This window comes from Gouania willdenowi, chromosome 18 (assembly GCF_900634775.1).
Source record: "Gouania willdenowi chromosome 18, fGouWil2.1, whole genome shotgun sequence".
NCBI lineage: Eukaryota > Metazoa > Chordata > Actinopteri > Blenniiformes > Gobiesocidae > Gouania > Gouania willdenowi.
Genome location: NC_041061.1, coordinates 9,839,158 through 9,857,873, shown reverse-complemented (window position 1 = coordinate 9,857,873; position 18,716 = coordinate 9,839,158). Strand labels below are relative to the sequence as shown.

The 18,716-nt window shown below is 40.1% G+C and overlaps 2 protein-coding genes across 4 annotated transcripts; both read right to left on the bottom strand.

The window, feature by feature from the left end:
- Positions 1-188: 188 nt before the first annotated feature.
- Positions 189-9,317, bottom strand: slc16a13 (solute carrier family 16 member 13). The gene is made up of 7 exons (XM_028475170.1): positions 9,182-9,317; positions 6,481-6,606; positions 6,159-6,391; positions 4,773-4,916; positions 4,349-4,602; positions 2,482-3,013; positions 189-1,628 (listed from the first exon to the last, which is right to left on the bottom strand). Exons 3-7 carry the CDS (start codon positions 6,385-6,387, stop codon positions 1,417-1,419), a joined length of 1,371 nt encoding a protein of 456 aa, XP_028330971.1. The 5' UTR covers positions 6,388-6,391; positions 6,481-6,606; positions 9,182-9,317; the 3' UTR covers positions 189-1,416.
- A 2,627-nt stretch (positions 9,318-11,944) lies between these two features.
- Positions 11,945-17,431, bottom strand: bcl6b (BCL6B transcription repressor). Of its 3 annotated transcripts, none has more exons than XM_028475167.1 (12): positions 17,312-17,429; positions 17,007-17,083; positions 16,213-16,439; positions 15,752-15,997; positions 15,505-15,636; positions 15,144-15,369; positions 14,488-14,690; positions 14,301-14,407; positions 14,088-14,186; positions 13,880-14,010; positions 12,859-12,996; positions 11,945-12,766 (listed from the first exon to the last, which is right to left on the bottom strand). In XM_028475167.1, the coding sequence occupies exons 3-12, from the start codon at positions 16,422-16,424 to the stop codon at positions 12,626-12,628; spliced, it is 1,635 nt and encodes a 544-aa protein (XP_028330968.1). In that variant the 5' UTR covers positions 16,425-16,439; positions 17,007-17,083; positions 17,312-17,429; the 3' UTR covers positions 11,945-12,625. The 3 variants fall into 3 exon arrangements, with proteins under 3 accessions (XP_028330968.1, XP_028330970.1, XP_028330969.1); XM_028475169.1 differs by having other exon boundaries at positions 15,144-15,330; XM_028475168.1 differs by lacking the exon at positions 17,007-17,083 and having other exon boundaries at positions 17,312-17,431.
- Between the last annotated feature and the right edge of the window lie 1,285 nt (positions 17,432-18,716).

Below are 18,716 nucleotides of genomic sequence, written 5' to 3'. Positions count from 1 at the left end.
TTTCCTAAGGAACAGTAGTCTGAATAAATGAAACCTTAGATTACTCAATGTATGAACCTTCTTTCCCCATTTTTTGGTTTTTAATGGTTGCTAATATGGTCAGTCAGTATAAATTAAGATTGTTAAAAATGACAAACAATATCAAAGAACAATTATATTATTTTAATTTGTCACAAATTGACACAAAAAACAATTTAAGACAAGAAAGCCACTCAAATTAGGATTCGAGAAGAAACAGATTAAGCTACAGGCACTTTAAGACAGTGTTAATTATTCTTTACCACACACACATTCTCAAACAAAACTATTCTAAACTTTCACTTTTTCAAATATAAATCTAGTTCAAATAAAATCCATTGTAAATGTTTCTGGGTCGCCAGAAATTTGCGATATAAAAATCGGGTCATGACCCAAAAAAGGTTGGGAACCACTGCTTTAAGACATTGTTATATTGCAGCAACTCTGAAGTTACTCTCCTGTTAATCGGTCAATGTTGTCCTATTCTTTGGGAAAGAAAACTTATCGATGTTGTATGCATTTTTACCCAATCAAGTCTTTTGTGGAAGTAATGATAGTTTAAAGTACAACTAAACCCCAAAACCACTTATTCTACTAAAAAAAATAAATGTATTTGGGTATTATTATCCAACTCGTGTAATTTTTAGACAAAGTATTTCAATTTGGTGTATTTTCATGTAAAAATATGAGCGACTGCCCTTTACTGCTATTACAATCAAATTTTGCCATTGGCTGAGAACGGTGGTTTGTGATGTTTTTGAAAGCAGCTCTCTTCACAAACTACCAACGTTGGCCCGGACTGGGCGTGTCTTAACTGCTCCTGAAGCTCCACCCATAATCAAGGCATTTTTTGGGATTTTCCAGCCAAAATTCTAGGGTTTAATTACATTTTAAGCAATAAAAATAAAAAAACAACCTGGTCAAAAATTTAACACAATTCTCAAATGTACAATGCAACCCAGGGTGATTAATTATTAGTCTTTAATAATCAAATTCATAATGAAAAACAATCTATTGATTTACTCATAATTTGGCCAGAAGTTTAATTATTTGACAAGTAATTCTGCTCTAGGTGGAGAAATATAGACCCACTTAGATGTGCCACCAACAGAAGAACTCTCAGAAGCGATTGATGCACTTGCATCTGGAAAAACAACATTTAACCATGTACCTTTTGGTAGTAATTCTTCCTACTCCATTGTATTACTCCTATACTTCACATAAATAAAAAATTATAAATCCTACAGGCAGAGGCAAATAATAAAAACATAAAAAAGTAGGACTTCTTTGTCTTATTTTTGCAGCGTAAAGCTATATCAGCACCATGAGGTAGTATATCTGCTTACAGAGATGTAAGCTCTGTTGGACCTTGGACCCAAACGTATTTAATCCTTCATATTATTGGACCATGGTGTCAGAGGGTATACTGTTCATCTGGTGTAGCTCTGGGTGCGAGCATGCATCCTTATCGTTTTGAGAGCATCTCTGAGGAGGATCTGTGCAGGAGAAGAAGTGAGGCAGAGTGGCCATGGTCAAAGTACCCAGGATGAGGAAGGAACCCGCCACCACAAAGGAGGCCGTGTAGTTTCCAGTTACGTCCCTGAGCAGGCCTTTAAAACAGAGAGAGAAATAAAAATAAAAAATAAGTAAAAACTATTAATATCAGCTGATGTGTGCCATAAAACGTAATATCAGTTGAAATCGGTGTTGGTTTTTGCATTGAGGAGTGATGTAGTTTAACAAGTTCTGATGTGGTTCACTGACACCTAGTGACCGAGCGTTTACATGCTACTCGTATGTTAGCGCAATGAAATGGTTTTGTGTTTTGTTAAAAAACATGATTAAAAAATGGATTTGGACATTTTATGGATTGATACAATAATTGCGCGGTGAAAAATGGCGATATATTGCCAAACCGATTTTTTCCTACACCCTTAATTAGTATACACATTCACCCTTGCTCTGGTTATATATTTCTTTATTGCAAATTCCCATGTGTTCATATTTGAAAAATGAATACAGTACTTTGATAATAAGTAAATTAAATATGTTAAGGTTTCATTTTTCCAGACAACTTTTTCAGGAAATTTACTTTGTCCCAATTACTTTGGCGTTGTCCCAATCCATGACGTGATTTTTTTTTTTTGTCCTGCAGTGGTCTGACATTGACAGAACTGTCACGTTGGCCACACCCAGAGAGAACTCATAAGGACACATCAAAGCCTCAGTGGAAGACTGACAGTTGACAGTCAAAACATGTCAGGAGATCAAAGTCAATTTAAAAGTACATTTTCCGGGAAAAATAAATAAATAAATGAAATCTTAACGTGTTTCAAAAAAGACAAAATGTACTTGCTGGAAACTCACTGACCTACATCACTTGGTTACATGTGTCATATTTAATTTTGGTGTTTCCACTTGTACGTTAAGATGGATTGTGCAAAGCAAAACTTAATCTCTTACCTGACAGGGGCCCTCCCAGAAGTCCGGCGCCGCTTTCAATTAACTGAAGCAGTCCCAAGGCGCCCATCATGCGCTGAACACCCACAATCTTTGGCACCACTGCAAACACTAGAGAGGTCAGCGCTCCTGAGCAGAAGCCGTACAGGAGGCTGATCACCATCAGGGCAGCGTAGGATCCCGACAAGGAGCTGACGGGCAGCAGCATGATGAAGACTCCTGCCAGAGCCGTCCACAGGGACATCAGATGTATCAACCTGAAGTAGCCTAGGTCTGAAAACCAGCCAGATGTAACACGACCCAGAATATCTGTAGCACCGGCAGCCGACATCACAAAAGCAGCCTCGTACTCTGAGAAGCCGACTTGGCGGCTATGGGCCACCAGGTGGAAATACGGCACAAAGTATCCTACGTTAAAAAGAGTGACCCCCAACGTGTAGGTGAGGTACGGCCTCTCCAGGAGGAGTGAAAGCTCCAGGTAGGAGAAGACCCTCTGTAGCAGGGCGGCACAGGACGTGGTCTTCACTGAAACCACCTGTAGGAAAACACAAATATGCACTCGGCTAAATACACAACTTAAGGCTGAAATAAGAATTTCCAATCAAATAATTCAATCAATCAATATTTTATTTATAAGAAAGCGCCTTTCATTCAGCAAGTGTAAACTCATAGGGCTTTTACATGATTAAAAATACACCCACAAACCCTGTCCACCACAAACAGACACACTGGTTAAAATAAGGACAATGGCACATGGTTGGGTACAGAGGATCTAGTTAAGGAGAGGCTGCACCTGGAGCAGGACACACACCGTGGGCACAGGGCTAACACTGAAGGCTATGGTACAGCACCACAGCAACCACGGCCCATCACAGCCCCCAGTGCAGAGGGCTCCCTCCAAAAAAACCACACTGGGCTAGTAGTTTTAAAACAACATAAAATATAACAATCCTTAAACTATAAAACACAACAATCCTAAAACTGTGAGAACAACATAAAACTATAAAAACAACATAAAAGATAACATAAACCTACACAGAAGAAGACAATCCTAAAACAACAAAAACTATGTTCGCTTTTGCACAAAACAAAACAATTCTTTGTATGTGATGTGTCTTTGCTCAAGGTCAGCGATGACCAACTTTATCACAGCGGGGGCCACAAACATTTGATTGGATCTGATCCGAGGGCCACATTATCAACATTCATGTCAGCATTTACAGGGGAAAAAAGTTTTTTTTTGTCTTTGTCTGGTTTAGTTGTTTTGTCAGTTTTTAGTCAATTTCTGTATTTTCCCGTCATTTTCTGCAATTTTGTTGACAGTTTGTGTGTCTTTGGAGATATTCTAATGTGTTGTATTTTGTAGTTATTTCCATGTAAGTCATGCTGATAATTTGTGTGTTTTAGGAGTTATTTTGTGTATTATGTCAGGCTTAACATTCCTTCCAACTTCTTGAAATACAATTTTTGGGGATTTGTTTGAAGAGCCGCACAAACTTAGACCGAGGGCCACCAAACCCAAAATGTTCCCATATAAGACTTGTTTACCGAGCGTTTTACCTGCCATGTTTCAACAACTTTCCTTGTGTTGGGCTGCAGGTTAGCTTTAGCTTTAGCTTTGAGAAGGGCGGGGCAGAGGAGCTTGTATGCACGTGCATTAAACAACTTAAAGTTAGTATTAATAATCTGTGTGCCAAATTATATTCTTTGGAGATGTCTGAAATCGTAGAAGTTTGTTTTATTTAGCAAATAAAACACATGTAACATTAAATGTATATATATATATATTTTTTTAAATGATAGTTTTTTTTCAAATATATTATTTTTGTAATCAGTGAGAATTAAATTTTGATTAATTGCACAGCCTTACCTTTGGTTTCGGGCGTTGCTGCTGGGGGCGGATGAGTGCACCACAAGGTATAATATTAAGGCTGAGGCCCCCGAGAATAAGCAGGGCCCCTCTCCAGGCGTACGTCTCCACCAGCAGCTGAAAGAGGGGGTTGAAGGCGAAGGATGAGAGGCCGATGCTGGAGAACGCCACCCCCAATGCCAGGGTGCGACGACGGGTGAAGTTGGCCATGACTGTGGCCACCATAGGGGTGAAGACCAGACCCCAGCCCAGACCTGCAGGGTGGAGGAGTGGAAGGTAAGCTCAGGGTCACAGACGCAGGGATACAATTAGTACATTTCAAGATCGATGCATGTTGTAGAACAGGTGAAAACTCATCAAATATTAAAAAAAATTGTTTTATATTGAGATAATTGATAGATGCAGCTCCGGTGTGTCGTGTTACCTGAGATCAAACCCATGGTGAGGTAGAGGTGAACCAGACTCGTGGCCTGTGAGGCTAGTATTAGGCCGAATCCAGCCAGAAAGCCCCCCACCATCACCACAAGCCTTGCATTATATGCATTACACAGAGCTGCACCCAGAGGACCTGCAAAACACACACAAACGGTTTGATCACACATGTTGTCTATATCAGTGAGTCTTAAACTTTTTTGGGTCAAGGACCCCCTTTTTTCTTAATGCTGAATCCATGTACCCCCTTTGTCCAACTAGAACTTTTTGTTCATACTACTGTGAAAAAACAACTATAGAGCATAATGATAAGATGATATTATAAAGAATCTCATTTTGTAAATAAGTGGAGATAAACAGTATTAAGTGCCTCCTGAATAGAATTATTTCTATAGTTTTTATAATTTCCAGTCACTCCAGTCTGGTGTGGGACCATGACTAACTCGTGTATTTTCAGTTCATGGAAATACAAGGATTAGAAATTATCTAATTAAGATAATTTAATCATCAGTATTATGATTAGCATTTTAAACTAAAGATAAACATTATAAAGCCCCATATATTTTAATGCTCTCATTTGATCATTTTAATATCCGGCCCTAACCACTGAATGTACAGATGACATTATTCTCTGCTACAATCCCGCAAATGTTTTTGGCGGGCCTGCAGGCCGACGTATATCGTCAGCTGAACATGTGTGACGCGTTCATGAGTGAAGATGTTTACGCAGTTGTTTGTTAGTTGTAAACCTCACGGGTAGTGCACTGTTTATCCGTTTAATGGAAGTTTATTACCAGAGATGGCCTAGTTCAGGGTCAGCTCTGCTGCAAATAGGCTTATACTCACCCAACCGGTGGAAAATAGGTACTACAGGTTGGTCGGGTCAGCAGTATTTATTAATGTGTGTGTGTATATAGTCTTTAAAAAAAAAATACAAAAAAACACTCAAATTTTTATTTCAGGTATTTAAGACATATTTAAAAGTAGAAAATTCTACATATTGGACCTTTAAAAAAGTAGAAAACAACTACAAATATACACAAAAATAACTGAAAATCGTACAAAATTACACCAAAAACTCAGCAAAAATACAAAAAACTTCAACCAAAACACAAAGGTGACTCAACAAAAACAGACAAAACCCAATGTCATTTCCTCTATTAATGCTCAGAATAGTCATTCCAAATGGTGACATGAATGTTGATACTCTGTTCCTCAATTTGAATCAAGAAGTCACAGTTTTGTGGCCCCTGTTGGGATAAAAGTTGCTTATGTGTGATTTGATGACAAGACGAGGCAAAAAGGAGACAATTTGTGCTTCTCGTAGTTTCTATACAGACGTGTGTGTGTGTGTGTGTGTGTGTGTGAGTGGACTCACTAAAGAACTGCTGTGCTGCCAGGCCCGTAGATGAGATCCATGAGATGGCCTGTGCACTCTCCTCAAAGTACTGAACAAACTCTACAAAGAAGATCCCCAGACTGCGCATCAGACCAAACACGAGGCTGGTGCTGATGAACAGAGCAGCGACCAGGACCCAGCCCCAGCCTCCGTCTGGAAGTTCAGCCTCATCACCCCCGCTCTCTGCTTTGGCCTTTGGTTTGCTCATGGCTCTGAAAGAGTTAATACAAATAAAAATAGGAGGTGAAAACAATATGTGAGGACTTAGGACAGGCAATAGGGAGAAACTCAGGTAACTCACCAGTGTAGAACACGTCCCAGGTCGCTGTGGTCTTCTAAATCCATAATGATTACACGGCCTCAGGCCAATAAATGCTCTGCCTGTGCCGTGGACAACGTGTGACTCAACAGGAACGCCTCCATTTATCTGTGGACAAGTTTATAAGTCAGCTGAAATCAATTATAAAATGATATAATCATCACATTATAAAGTGTAGAAAAACAACAAACCATCACTTAAAACCTAGTGGATATAATCTAAAAGTACTGACCATGGACATGGACACACATTCCTTTTAGGTTTTGTTAAGTTTATTAATCATTTACAATGTCTCCCTGACCCCAGTTTTTAACTGGTAACCAGTGCTTTTTTCTCCTTGCATGCATCATCTATATTCCAATGGAAAATAGTGTGCAACTACAAACGTTTACTGTAGCAACCACTGGATCTTTAATGATCTGATATCATTTCAATGTTTCCCCTTGTTTCACCTCTGGCCCAAGAGATACGTTAAACGTATCAACAATAGCCCCCGGGACTATGGGTTCGAGTGGCCAAGTGGTCTAAGGATTCTTCCTTCCGATTTGAATCCCACTTTTGACATATACTGTATATATATACTGTATATATATATATATATTTTTTTTTTTAACATATTTAACATGGTAAATTCCACCTTTAAAAATACATATCTGACAAACATCTTAGGGTATTTCCTGAGTTAGGGTTAAAATAAAAGGGTTAGCGGGGTAGCTAAAAATAAATATGAGCTAAAATACAACTGACGGAACTTTAAGTCATGTGACCTAAACTGGCCAATGAGGACCGCTGCGTATGCAAAGAGTGGCCGTGGCTATGGACATGTTTAACGTATCCATAGACACGGCCAATAAGAAAACAAAAGCCAGATAATATCACACGCATGCAGCTGATGTAAAGTTAAAAAAACATAACCAACAAGTTTAAGATTGTATTGGCTTGCATTGAAAATATCGGATTCATAGTTTGTTTTTATTGGGTTTATGATTTATTTAGGTTATTTTTCAGGGTCTTCTAAATTAAAAAAAGGGGAAAAATAAGCAAAAATGGGGTCAAATTTTTAAAAACATTCTTTGTTTCTTGGAGGCATCTGGCAAACCCCTCCCAGTGTCTCGCGACCCCTAGGTTGAGAATCCCTGAGTTGCTCATAGGAAATTTTGAATTATTGGGGTACTCTTCACACTCGGCTGCAACATACCGTGACCTTCAACTCTCACTGGATCGGTTCGCAGCCGAGTGTGAAGCGGCCGGAATGAGAATCAGCACCTCCAAATCCGAGTCCATGGTTCTCGACCGGAAAAAGGTGGAGTGCCTTCTCCGGGTTGGAGATGAGGTTCTGGCCCAGGTGGAGGAGTTCAAGTACCTCGGGGTCTTGTTCACGAGTGAGGGAAGGATGGAGCGAGAGATCGACAGGCGGATTGGTGCGGCGTCTGCAGTGATGCGGAGTCTGCACCGGTCCGTCATTGTAAAAAGGGAGCTGAGCCAAAAAGCGAAGCTCTCTATTTACAGGTCGGTCTACGTTCCAACCCTCACCTATGGTCATGAACTTTGGGTCATGACCGAAAGAACAAGATCACGGGTACAAGCGGCCGAAATGAGTTTCCTCCGTAGGGTGGCTGGGCTCTCCCTTAGAGATAGGGTGAGAAGCTCAGTCATTCGGGAGGGGCTCAAAGTAGAGTCGCTGCTCCTCTGCATCGAGAAGAGCCAGATGAGGTGGCTCGGGCACCTAATTAGGATGCCCTCTGAACGCCTCCCTAGTGAGGCGTTCAGGGCACGTCCCTCCGGAAGGAGGCCCCGGGGAAGACCCAGGACACGCTGGAGAGACAATGTCTCTCAGCTGGCCTGGGAACGTCTCGGGGTCCCCCCGGAAGAGCTGGAGGAAGTGGCCGGGGAGAGGGAAGTCTGGGCCTCCCTACTGAGGATCCTGCCCCCGCGACCCGGAAACGGCTAAGCGGGAAAAGATGGATGGATGGATGGATGGATGGATGGATGGGGTACTCTTTTTAAAAAAATTAAAAAAAAATGCATTTATCATTATTCTTGTTTAAAGCTTTTGTTTAGCACTCTAAACTGTTCACATATTGTTTGTTCAAAAGTAATTCAATAAAATATACAGATGTTTTCCCCAACTGTGATTAATAACCATATTGATCAAAAATAATCGTGATTCTCATGTTGGCCATAATCATGCGGCTCTATCGTGAGCCCAATATCGTCGTGTGAACTCTGCATATCGTCCCACTCTACTCTTCATCATTGACCAAATCGAACACTTCAGTACTTCACTATTTTTTTTTTTTTTTTTTTCTTATGACGATTAAACAAAACTAAAACTTCAGGCTTAACCAGACAAACTCGTTTCTGCACACACCAGCATACTTTACTTTCTCGTGTTTTTAAATGCATTATCAGATGGTTTGCGCGTGCGACGAAAGTTATAATTCTGTTACATCACATTGAAAATTAAAATAAAAATATTATTATTAAGGTGTGATGCTGTGGTGAACCAGGTATCCCCCTGTGAGGTGTAAGAATCACAATATTTAAAGATGTTACGCGTTCATAAGTAGCGGACGGTGTCGGTCATTGTTGACTCCCGGTAAGTATAAAAAAAACACCTCCAGAAACGGTACACGGTGTTTCCACGGCTCATGGTTTGAATGAAAGCTGAACTTTAACTCACCTCTGCCGGTCAGCCTCACCATTATCTCCCAGCCTCCAGGTTAACTGTGGTAAAAACTATACAGTTACATAATTAATGCTCCACACTGCGTGTCTCACACACTATCGAGTGAACTTTGACGGCTGCGGTGACGACGCGCATGCGCAGACGTGCGACAGCGGGAGTCACACATTAATAACGAAAGTGCAATTACAAAATTAAGAATTTACACTTTTCCTCTTTAAACTTTGTGAAGTTTTTGATACAGATTTTAACAAAAAAAAAAAAAAAAAAAAAGTGGATAAAACTCATTTTAATTCGGTGAAGCTTTTAGTTTATTTCCAGTAGGTTTAGCAGACTGAAACATTGCTTTTAAAATTAATATTCTGCATTTTTTTTTTTTTTTTTACAAAGCACAGATTTTAGAGAAGTACATCTAGTCTAGTTCTATCACTAAACTGTTTAAAAGGATAACCAGGGTTCGGACACTAGAGGGAGGCAACAACAATCTACTGTATGTAAATATTAACCTAAGGGATTTGTTTTGCTTGTTTGAAAAAATATCAATAATTTAATACTTTGAACCTATTTTGGTGATGACTGAATGACCTCATAAAAGCCATTCAAGCTGGTTCAGTAACAGTTTCTAAAATTACTTTTGACCTTTGAGCCCTTTTTGAAGGTACTAGTGCAGTATGAATAGGAAATATATACATATATTCATACATGCATGGGCAGACTGTATTCTGTATTTATACATGCATGATGGGCAGACTATCTATATATACAGTCATGTCCATAAAAGTATAAATATACACAAATATAGGTGTTTGTGTTTGTGTACATGTACTGTATGTATATATGTATGTACTTGTGCAACTGGACACACGTGTGTATATTGATATATGTAAAATTTTGTACAATATTTATATACATATATGTAGACATATACACATGTAAACACACACACACAAGACACTTTGAAACAGTGTAACTTTAAGATGGGTGGAACAGAGTCGGTCCAAATCCGAAATATGAATGTTTGAAATACTTTAACAGTGCAGTGTTGGATGCAAAATGGTGATTATTGGCTCTGGCGCTCACGTGACTCTGCTGGCACAGCTCCCAGTGGACAATTTCATGAAATAATTTATGAACGATATCATTGCAGTCCAAACAAATCCAACGTCGCACACCTTTGAACCAAGCAGCAGCCATGTTGAAAGTCTCATGGAAATCTGAGCCTGATCCGCAGAGGGGGGAGAGGACATACATTAAATGTTAAATATAGATATAAATATTAAATCTAAATGTGAAATTCAAATTTAAATGTTAAATCTAAATGTTAAATATAAATATAAATATTAAGTCTAAATGTGAAATTCAAATTTAAATGTTAAATCTAAATCTAAATGTTAAATATAAATGTAAATATCACAAATACTGCTATAAGTCTGGTCAAAAGTAACATAAAATTATTCAAATATGTTTTATAAACTGGGCAATTGTAGCTTAGTGGTAGAGTGGGTCATCCAATAACCGAGGGGTTACGGGTTCAAATCCTGCTCTATCTGAGTCATTGTCATTGTGTCCTTGGGCAAGGGAATTTACCCACATTGCCTAGTATGTATGGGTATGAATTATGCATGAATGTTGGTGGTGGTCAGAGTGGTAGGTGCAAAATGACAGCCACCCTTCTGTCAGTATACCCCAGGGCAGCTGTGGCTACATTGTAGCTTACCACTACCAGTATGACTGATGTGAGTGACTGGTGTGAATGAATGCTGGTTTCTGTACGCTCTTTGAGTCTCCTGGAAAAAGGTGCTATATAAATCCAAGCCATTATTATGAACGTGGTTTGTTGCTAAATGTTGCAAAAAGCTGCCTTTTATTTGAGCAATTATACAACTTTACAATCGGCGCCCCATATACAGGGAGGGTAGTGTGTTGGAAAGTCCCATGAAGCTTCTCTCAACGTTGTTGTGTCCACAGACAATGAACCCAATTAGGCGCCACCACCCATCATGAGAGCAGGAAACAGGGATGACAGAGGGTGAAATAATTCGATCACCATCACCCTCTCACCTTCAGGAAGCACCAGTGAGCTCGCACACTATGACAGACTGGTGGTGTCAAAAAAGAAAAGAAAAGGGGGTTTAAGAACCCTGGAGGAAACAGGTGCCCTCTGCCTTATTGTTTCTATAGAGAAGTAAATGCACAACAACAGCAGCAGGTTTGGCTGAACAGAAGATGTGACTCATGGGAAGAAAGAGTTTGCTGGTGAAAGGAAGGAAAAAGAGAGCAGCTGTGAGTGCAGTGTGGTGATTGGGCAGATAAATGCATGAAATCATACAAATCCTGATAGTATGAAGAAAAAATTTGGTTGCAAATGGTGATATTTAAGGTCTGAAATGCCTGTTTCTATACATATCTAACACAGTAGTTCCCAACCATTTATTTTTTGGATCGTGACATCATTTTGATATCAATATTTTCTGTTTTTTTGATCACGTTTGTTCCCGCAAATTGTGCCACCTCAGATATTTTTCAACTGAATTTTCAAGAATAAAAAAAAATAGTGTAATAATAATAGTAATAGTAATAATTAATAATAATAATAATAATAATAAGTAATGTATTTTTTTAATCAATTGCTAGACATTTTTAGGTGACCCCAAGGTTGAAAAACACTGATCTAACAGCTCACAGGGGCTGTAAGAGAGAGGAAAAGAAAAAGACCACAAACAAAGGTTGAAAAAAAAAAAAAACACTCAAAAAGTTCAGTTGATTAAAAAACAACATTTTAATTTAAACTGTATAAAACCATCTTTGTCCAGCAAATCCTTTCATACAAATTAAATATATTATATTTTTTCCCTTTTATCATAACTTCAAATTTTTTTCAATGTAATTTTAAAAAACAACATTCTATTTATTCATTTATTTTACCAAATATTTACTAAAAGGTTACGATAAGTCCTTTGCCTGCTTGGACTGTAAATAAAAACAATAATAGAAAAAAAGGAAAAAGACCGCTGCACAATTAATTTTTAGAAAAATCACACTGGCCCCAGGCCATACGGTTAATATAGATATCAGTACTAAAAAAGATATAACTTAACACTAAAGAAGTGCTTTTATAAAATTCACTCAGCATCACCTTCTCTTCCTCTCAGTAAAAACATGCTTCAGCCTTTCTTCTATCCTTTCACAGACATTTCTTCACTCTCCTTCAACTTACACACCAAACATTTCTATTTATCACCTCCTTGCTTCCTTTACATCACTTCTCAATCCTTCAAAAATACTTGCTTTAATCCTTCTTCTTTTTAAACATAGCTCCTGCCTTTTACGAAACTTCTCCTCATGCAACTTCCTGAAAATGGACGTTTAAATCTGCACCTCTAAAAACTGTTTTGCAGATTGTTCCGTGTTGCTTTTTTGCACATTCAAAGTGGATGGTTTTCAGCAGGCCTGCAGCAGAGGTTGGTAGGGCTCCGTCAGCACCTTGTAGCGGATCTTGGTGTTGGTGATCGCCCCGTGTTTCTGCCTCAGGTGAAGACGCAGCTGGCTCTTGTGTCGAAAGTGAAGATCGCACTTTTCACACTGGAGAAATAGACACAAAGTTGGTGTCAAGAACACAACATTAAGCACCGACATCTCTCAACAGACGGGTTTCGATGCATGCTTTGACTTACAGTGTAGGGCTTTTCTCCAGTGTGAATGCGCAGATGGCTTTTTAGTGTCTGCAGGTGGCGGAATCGGGTGCCACAGGTGTTGCAGGGGTATGGTTTCTCTCCTGTATGGATGAGGACGTGAGCCCTGAGGTGGGCAACCTAGCAATGGGACAAACAGTGTGGTCAACAGTTAGACAAAGTGCAAAGCAGTGATACATTATTTATAATGTGATGTTTGTATTGTAGTGATGGAGCAAAACTGGCATTGTATGTATGATAAGTTCATGAGAAACAGGTTTTTATTCTCACATATTTAGCCACATAGCTTGTAAATTCAAAGCTGCTAAAGATGAAAAAAAATCCAGATAGATCTACACTGTAGACCCCATAGATCAATAAATCGAAGATCTCATTTGATTGAAAAAAAAGATGTAAAAGGTTGGAATTGCCCCTCAAAAGTTTGTTTTTATCTCCACTGTGAACACTTGGTTTGTTTGCGCTTTGCATTGTGGAATTTGGAGTCCTGGAGACAGATGCATAGAATAGTTTTTACTTCATTTTTTACCATGATTTGTCTGTGAAAACACCAGAAATGAGTTGGGACGTCACTTCGGCAGTCTTTTTGGTGGCCAAACACAAGAAATCATGGTAAGAATGAAGTAAAAACTTAGATGCATCCGTCTACGGGATTCCACATCCCACAATGAAATGCGCAAAACTTTTCCGACGAGCTCAACAAACGTTTAAAGATAAAAAATAAACTTTTGATTGGCAATTTCAACCTTTTACATCTTTTTTTTTTGAGCAAATGATCTTTGATTTATTGATCTATGAGGCCTCCTACATGATGTCTTTATCTGATAAAAAAAATTATCGGTTCCAGCAGCTTTAACTGACTTATGAACTTGTGCATTGTTATATCAAATATTTTATTTTTCTTCATTGTTCTTGTTGTATTCACTGCAACCACTAGGAGGCATTATTTGGATAATTCCAGATTCTATTGACTAGGTAATAACCTTATCTGAACAAACTCACTCACCTGAACAAAGCGAGCCCCGCAGGTGTCACAGCGGTACGGCTTCTCTCCAGAATGTATGCGGGAGTGTGTCTTCAGGTTGGCCGGCCGGTTAAACTGAGCTCCGCACACATTACAGCGGTATGGCTTTTCAGCTGTTTCAATAAAAGAATCAGTTGTTTAGCATAAATGTAATTAGATCACATATATGAGCAGATTTTAGAATATTTACCTGAGCAGACAGACTTGTTTCCATGATGGCGTCCAGAATAACAGTAGGACATGTAGTGGTTATCATGCCTGACTGAATTGTGAACATGGTCAGCAGCATCTGGTGCAAAAAAGACGCACCTTATGGTTACTTGTTCTAGAGTGTCTATTGTTTATGTTAGATGACTCAGAGTTTTGAATAAAAGCATGTAGTTTGGTTTGTTTTTGTCCTCACCTGGGTCTCCTTTGAGAACAGAAGGCAACGTTGGGTGAGCCACAGAGGGAGGTGGTCCAAGGGGAGGGGCTTGGCCAGAACCCTCGTAGCAGGAGGCCTGCCCCTGTCTGATAAAGACAGAACGTCTTTTAAAAACATCTCAAAATATAGGCACCTTTTTTGCATTGCAATCTGATTTTTCCCATACCTATCAGTCTGACCAGGCACTTCTCCAGACCACAGCTCTGTTGGTACTTTTGGCGTTGTGTCCGTCCTTTTAGCTTGACTTGGAGCATCCTCTGCTTCTTCCACTTTCACAGAGGTGGTGGCAGCGCAGAGAGGGTTCAGGACAATGTACTTGTATTTTTTCCAGTTGCAGGCCTTTGGGTCTGGTGTGGATTTCATATCAACCTGGAGGGAAAAAAAGCATTGTCACATTAACATTACTGTTTTTAGTGGCTTGGATATTTAACCTTTAATGCTTGTTGTAAAGTTGGTTGTCATGGTGATTATTGAGTTCAGTGTTTCAGAAAGTGTCTGGCATGGCCCCCCGTGTGGAGAATGGAGACATGTCAGGTGGGGCGTGACAAACATTCATCCCAATCTTCTAAATTTCCTTTCTTCATTGACAATTAAGATCAGTAACAGTAAACAAAACACCTACAAACAAAGCTTTTTGGCACAGATTGCAAACAATGTTTTATTTTGTGTAATACCTAATGTTACTTGTTCCCGGTTAGTTTAATACATTTGAAAATGTGTTATTTGTCCTTTAAACTGGACAGACAAGAACTAAGTGTTTTTTACTTGTTTGACCATTTACTCTAAGGAACCAAAGCTTGTAATTTGCACAAAACGCACTACCATGTTTTTCTTGCAAGTGTTAGACTCTGCAGGAGAGTTTGGCTGGCAACTGGAGCGGTCGGGGCTGTTGGGCGATAACGTAGGGGAGCCTGTGAGAGGTGACTCAGGATCTCCTTTTAGCTGTTTTGACCGTTGGCAGGTCAGGAAAGCCCCTGGCTTGAGAGAGCCCCCGGTGACCACAGGGACCCTGCAGGAAGAACAAAGGAAGTGTTGTAATGAGCCAAACCTGTGAACAGACAAAGGGGTATAAACTCCTGCTGCAAGTCAGGAGTCAAGAGTGCATTGACATTGACACCGAAAAAGATAGGGAGCATGACTGAAAAGAGTTACACAAACATAGATTCATCATTTATTGTTTTACCTAGCAACTTTTGCGATTGGGAGAAGTTGCTGAGGACTTGTATTTGGAAGGTCTCTTCCTTTCAGGGCTGATACTGGAGAAACCCCAGAGTCCAGCTCCAGATGATTGTGTTTGGCAATCATGGTTGTAGGACTGAATTAAGCCAGAAAACACAATTAGTCATCAAAAAACCATCTAACGCCATATTTCTACCATTGTAGTCAACATTTCCTTGAAAGAAAAACAAGTGTTCCCCATGGGCTCTTACCAGTGCAGCTGCATGAAGCACCTGCATGTATCAGCCACGTGGTCCATTTGCAGGTAGGAAGCAGCCGACAGCACCCCGGAGACAATGCTCGGAGTCAGAGGGAGACAGGACGTGTACATAAAGTCAAGCAGCAGGGAGACACTAGACGGGTCCAAGGTGTTGGGCAAGGACACGGTCATAAACTGCTCCCTGTTTTCATGGCCTTGAAGCAGCATGTTGTGGGAGTAAAGAGAGTAGAAGAACCCGCTAAGAGGACAAAGGAGAAAAATCAAAAATATATTTTTTTAAGTCAAGACAGCAGAAAAATAGCAAATAAACGAGAGAGGGATAAAACTGATAGTGAACCAACGCAGGGCAAGAACTTACTGGGTGTATCAAGCACACATGTAGGCTAAAACATGAAGAAAGTCTAATACTATCTTTAATTTGATCAATAGTAATATCTGGATTGTTGCACCAACCTGCAGGCCACGAGCACTGCGCTGTGTGCTCGGAGGTGCATGGAGCCAATAACCAGGGTGGTGTCCGTCAAGATGTCCCTGTGACGGAGTTCGTTGAGGTTCATCAACACATCGTTGGAGTGACGCGTGAACTCCTTAATGTATCCGTCAGCTGGGACCGCAGGCCTCAACGCCTGTCCTCTGCCGACCCTGGATCCTACCAACACTTCCATGACACCAATCCTAATCTGTAGAGGCATGATGGGAAGCAGGGAGTTACTAGACATCTCTTCAGAAAACCCAGAAGAAATATCTACATTCATGAAGTTTTGAATCTGTATAGACCATGTTTTTAACATCAGCAAATGTGGAACCTTTGAGGCACGTACACAGAATGTTTTTGCACTATTATTTATCTTTATTATCTAAATGTTCTTATTGATTTTTAAATTGTTTATTGCTTTCTGCACATTGAATTCCTTTGTTTATGAAACATGCCATCCAAATAAATTTGCCTTGCTTTGCCTTGCCTTGCCAAGAAGTAGATCATGTTATTAAAAAAAGGAATAACTTTAAAAAGTGCTTACAGGACTGAAGTACCTGTAATCACCAACTATAGTTAACTACAGTTATTGGTTCTGGTTCTCAGAACAATTTCACTTTTAGGTCCATGACCCAAAAGCCCATGTGTGAATGTTAAATATTTCTTATCTGGTTTGGTTTGACAAGGCATGCAGTAGCTAAAGTCAACTAATTTGCACATAAAATGGTTAAGTATTTTTCAAAACAATAATGCACAGACAAAACTGACCCACCTGTATTTTCTGATAGAATAAATATATTACAGTGCCCCAGACACATTTGTTAGGTGAGACCAGCTCCCTACTCGTACCTATGAGAGGAAAGAAAGCAGAAGTATGCACTTATTCTCCAATTAATTTTCGAGACTTAACACCGTTTTCTAATTAAAAATATCATCCAATAAGAAAAATTTGTTTTGTGTAATGCTGAATGAGTCAAAAATGTAGAAATGTAAAATGTAATTTAATTAGAAAAATATCACTGAAATTGAATTTATTTTACTCAAGAAATTCTCCTTGTTGTAAAATTTCCAACCTACCCTGACCAGCAGGGACGAGAACCAACGTTCACCACGTCAAAGCCTTCAGCTCGCTCCTCTGTGTGCAGACGTACGTGGAGCAGGAGGTCACCCTCAGCCTCCTTCAGCCCTGATCAGCACTGTGAGCTGATGATGAAGGGAGGGAGAGCTCTTTATATTGTTATGTTATGCAGGAAGTCCCCTTTACAACCAGACCTACTTGTTTCCTCTTTCCTCAATAGCCCACGCGTACTCTGGAAGCAAAGCAGGAAAAGCCCGGCCCACAGGGGGCTCCAAGTATTTTTAGTGGCCTATTAGTTTTTGTAAACCCCTGTAGCTCTGCTCAGACTAATGGCAGGAAAGCTAGTGTTTTTGTGCCACGTTGAAAGAATACGTACTTGGACCCTTGTGGGGGTTGTGGTACGTGTCTGACCATCCGTTTGCGAGCTAGGGAATATTCCCCCACCAACGCTTTTCTACCTTTCACCCCTCTCCAGGACAGGGGAAACTGGTGAAGAGGAAGCTAGAGGGCCAACCGATTGTTAGACAGACAAGCATACCCTCCACGAGATGGAATCAGAATGTGGGACTTCTACCGGGTTTTACTCATTCAATTTGCAGCACAAAAATTATTTCTTTATATGAAATGGTTCCTTAAGGAGACTCTGTTCCTGCTTTGCTTATTCAGCTAAAGGGACATGTATTTCAGAGCTCCACAACATGCACCGGAAGCTTCTGGCAGACCGCCCCGACAGTTAAGGCAATGCGCGATGAGGACCAAGAGGAAGGAAGTCCGACAGAATTGATCATTGTGGATGGGAGACACCTTCCCCTGATGCTGAAAAACAACCTTTACCCCACCCTGAATGAGAGAAACGCAGCCGACAGATGTGCCGGAACTTCCCCCTGCATTAAAACAGACTCGCACCAACACCTCTGAAAGCATCCTGCGAAGCTGCTCAGAGAAACAAATGGAAAAAAAAGGGCAAAGCAGGACATCCGTCCATAATAAAGCAAGCGTTAGATAAGAGAAAAGAAATGGACTGCAGGAGGGGGAAGTGGGAGATTAGACATGGGGGCTTGGAGGTCATTAATAACCAAAAAATGAGCCTAAACTTCACTTCACTTTATGTAGCCTTCACACAGAATCAGAAACACCAAAGTGAACCATGAACTGTATTTCCTCTCCATCAAAGGGCCGCACAGAAGGAGTATTTGAAGACGGATAAAGGAAACGTTCAAGGCCGACTTTGGGAAGATCAGAGCGTCTTTTAAGAAGACGAGGTTTGCGTGAGATGAAGAGGTGGACTTCTTTTTAGGAACTGTTTATTTTGAGCTATAGCCCTTTGATGTCGTGTGGCATTCTTAAAGAACCTCAAACTGGCCACCATAGTCATGTTGAAATAGCCACTTCCATGGTAAATGT

Coding starts and splice junctions, on each gene's coding strand:
- slc16a13 (XM_028475170.1), bottom strand. CDS start 6,387: ATGAGCAAACCAAAGGCCAAAGCAGAGAGCGGGGGTGATGAGGCTGAA. Junction 4,917..6,158: donor GGCAGCACAGCAGTTCTTTA/GTGAGTCCACTC, acceptor TGTGTTTTGCAG/GTCCTCTGGGTGCAGCTCTG. Junction 4,603..4,772: donor CACCATGGGTTTGATCTCAG/GTAACACGACAC, acceptor TCCACCCTGCAG/GTCTGGGCTGGGGTCTGGTC.
- bcl6b (XM_028475168.1), bottom strand. CDS start 16,424: ATGGAAGTGTTGGTAGGATCCAGGGTCGGCAGAGGACAGGCGTTGAGG. Junction 14,691..15,143: donor ACACTTGCAAGAAAAACATG/GTAGTGCGTTTT, acceptor TTTTCCCTCCAG/GTTGATATGAAATCCACACC. Junction 14,011..14,087: donor AAACAAGTCTGTCTGCTCAG/GTAAATATTCTA, acceptor TTATTGAAACAG/CTGAAAAGCCATACCGCTGT.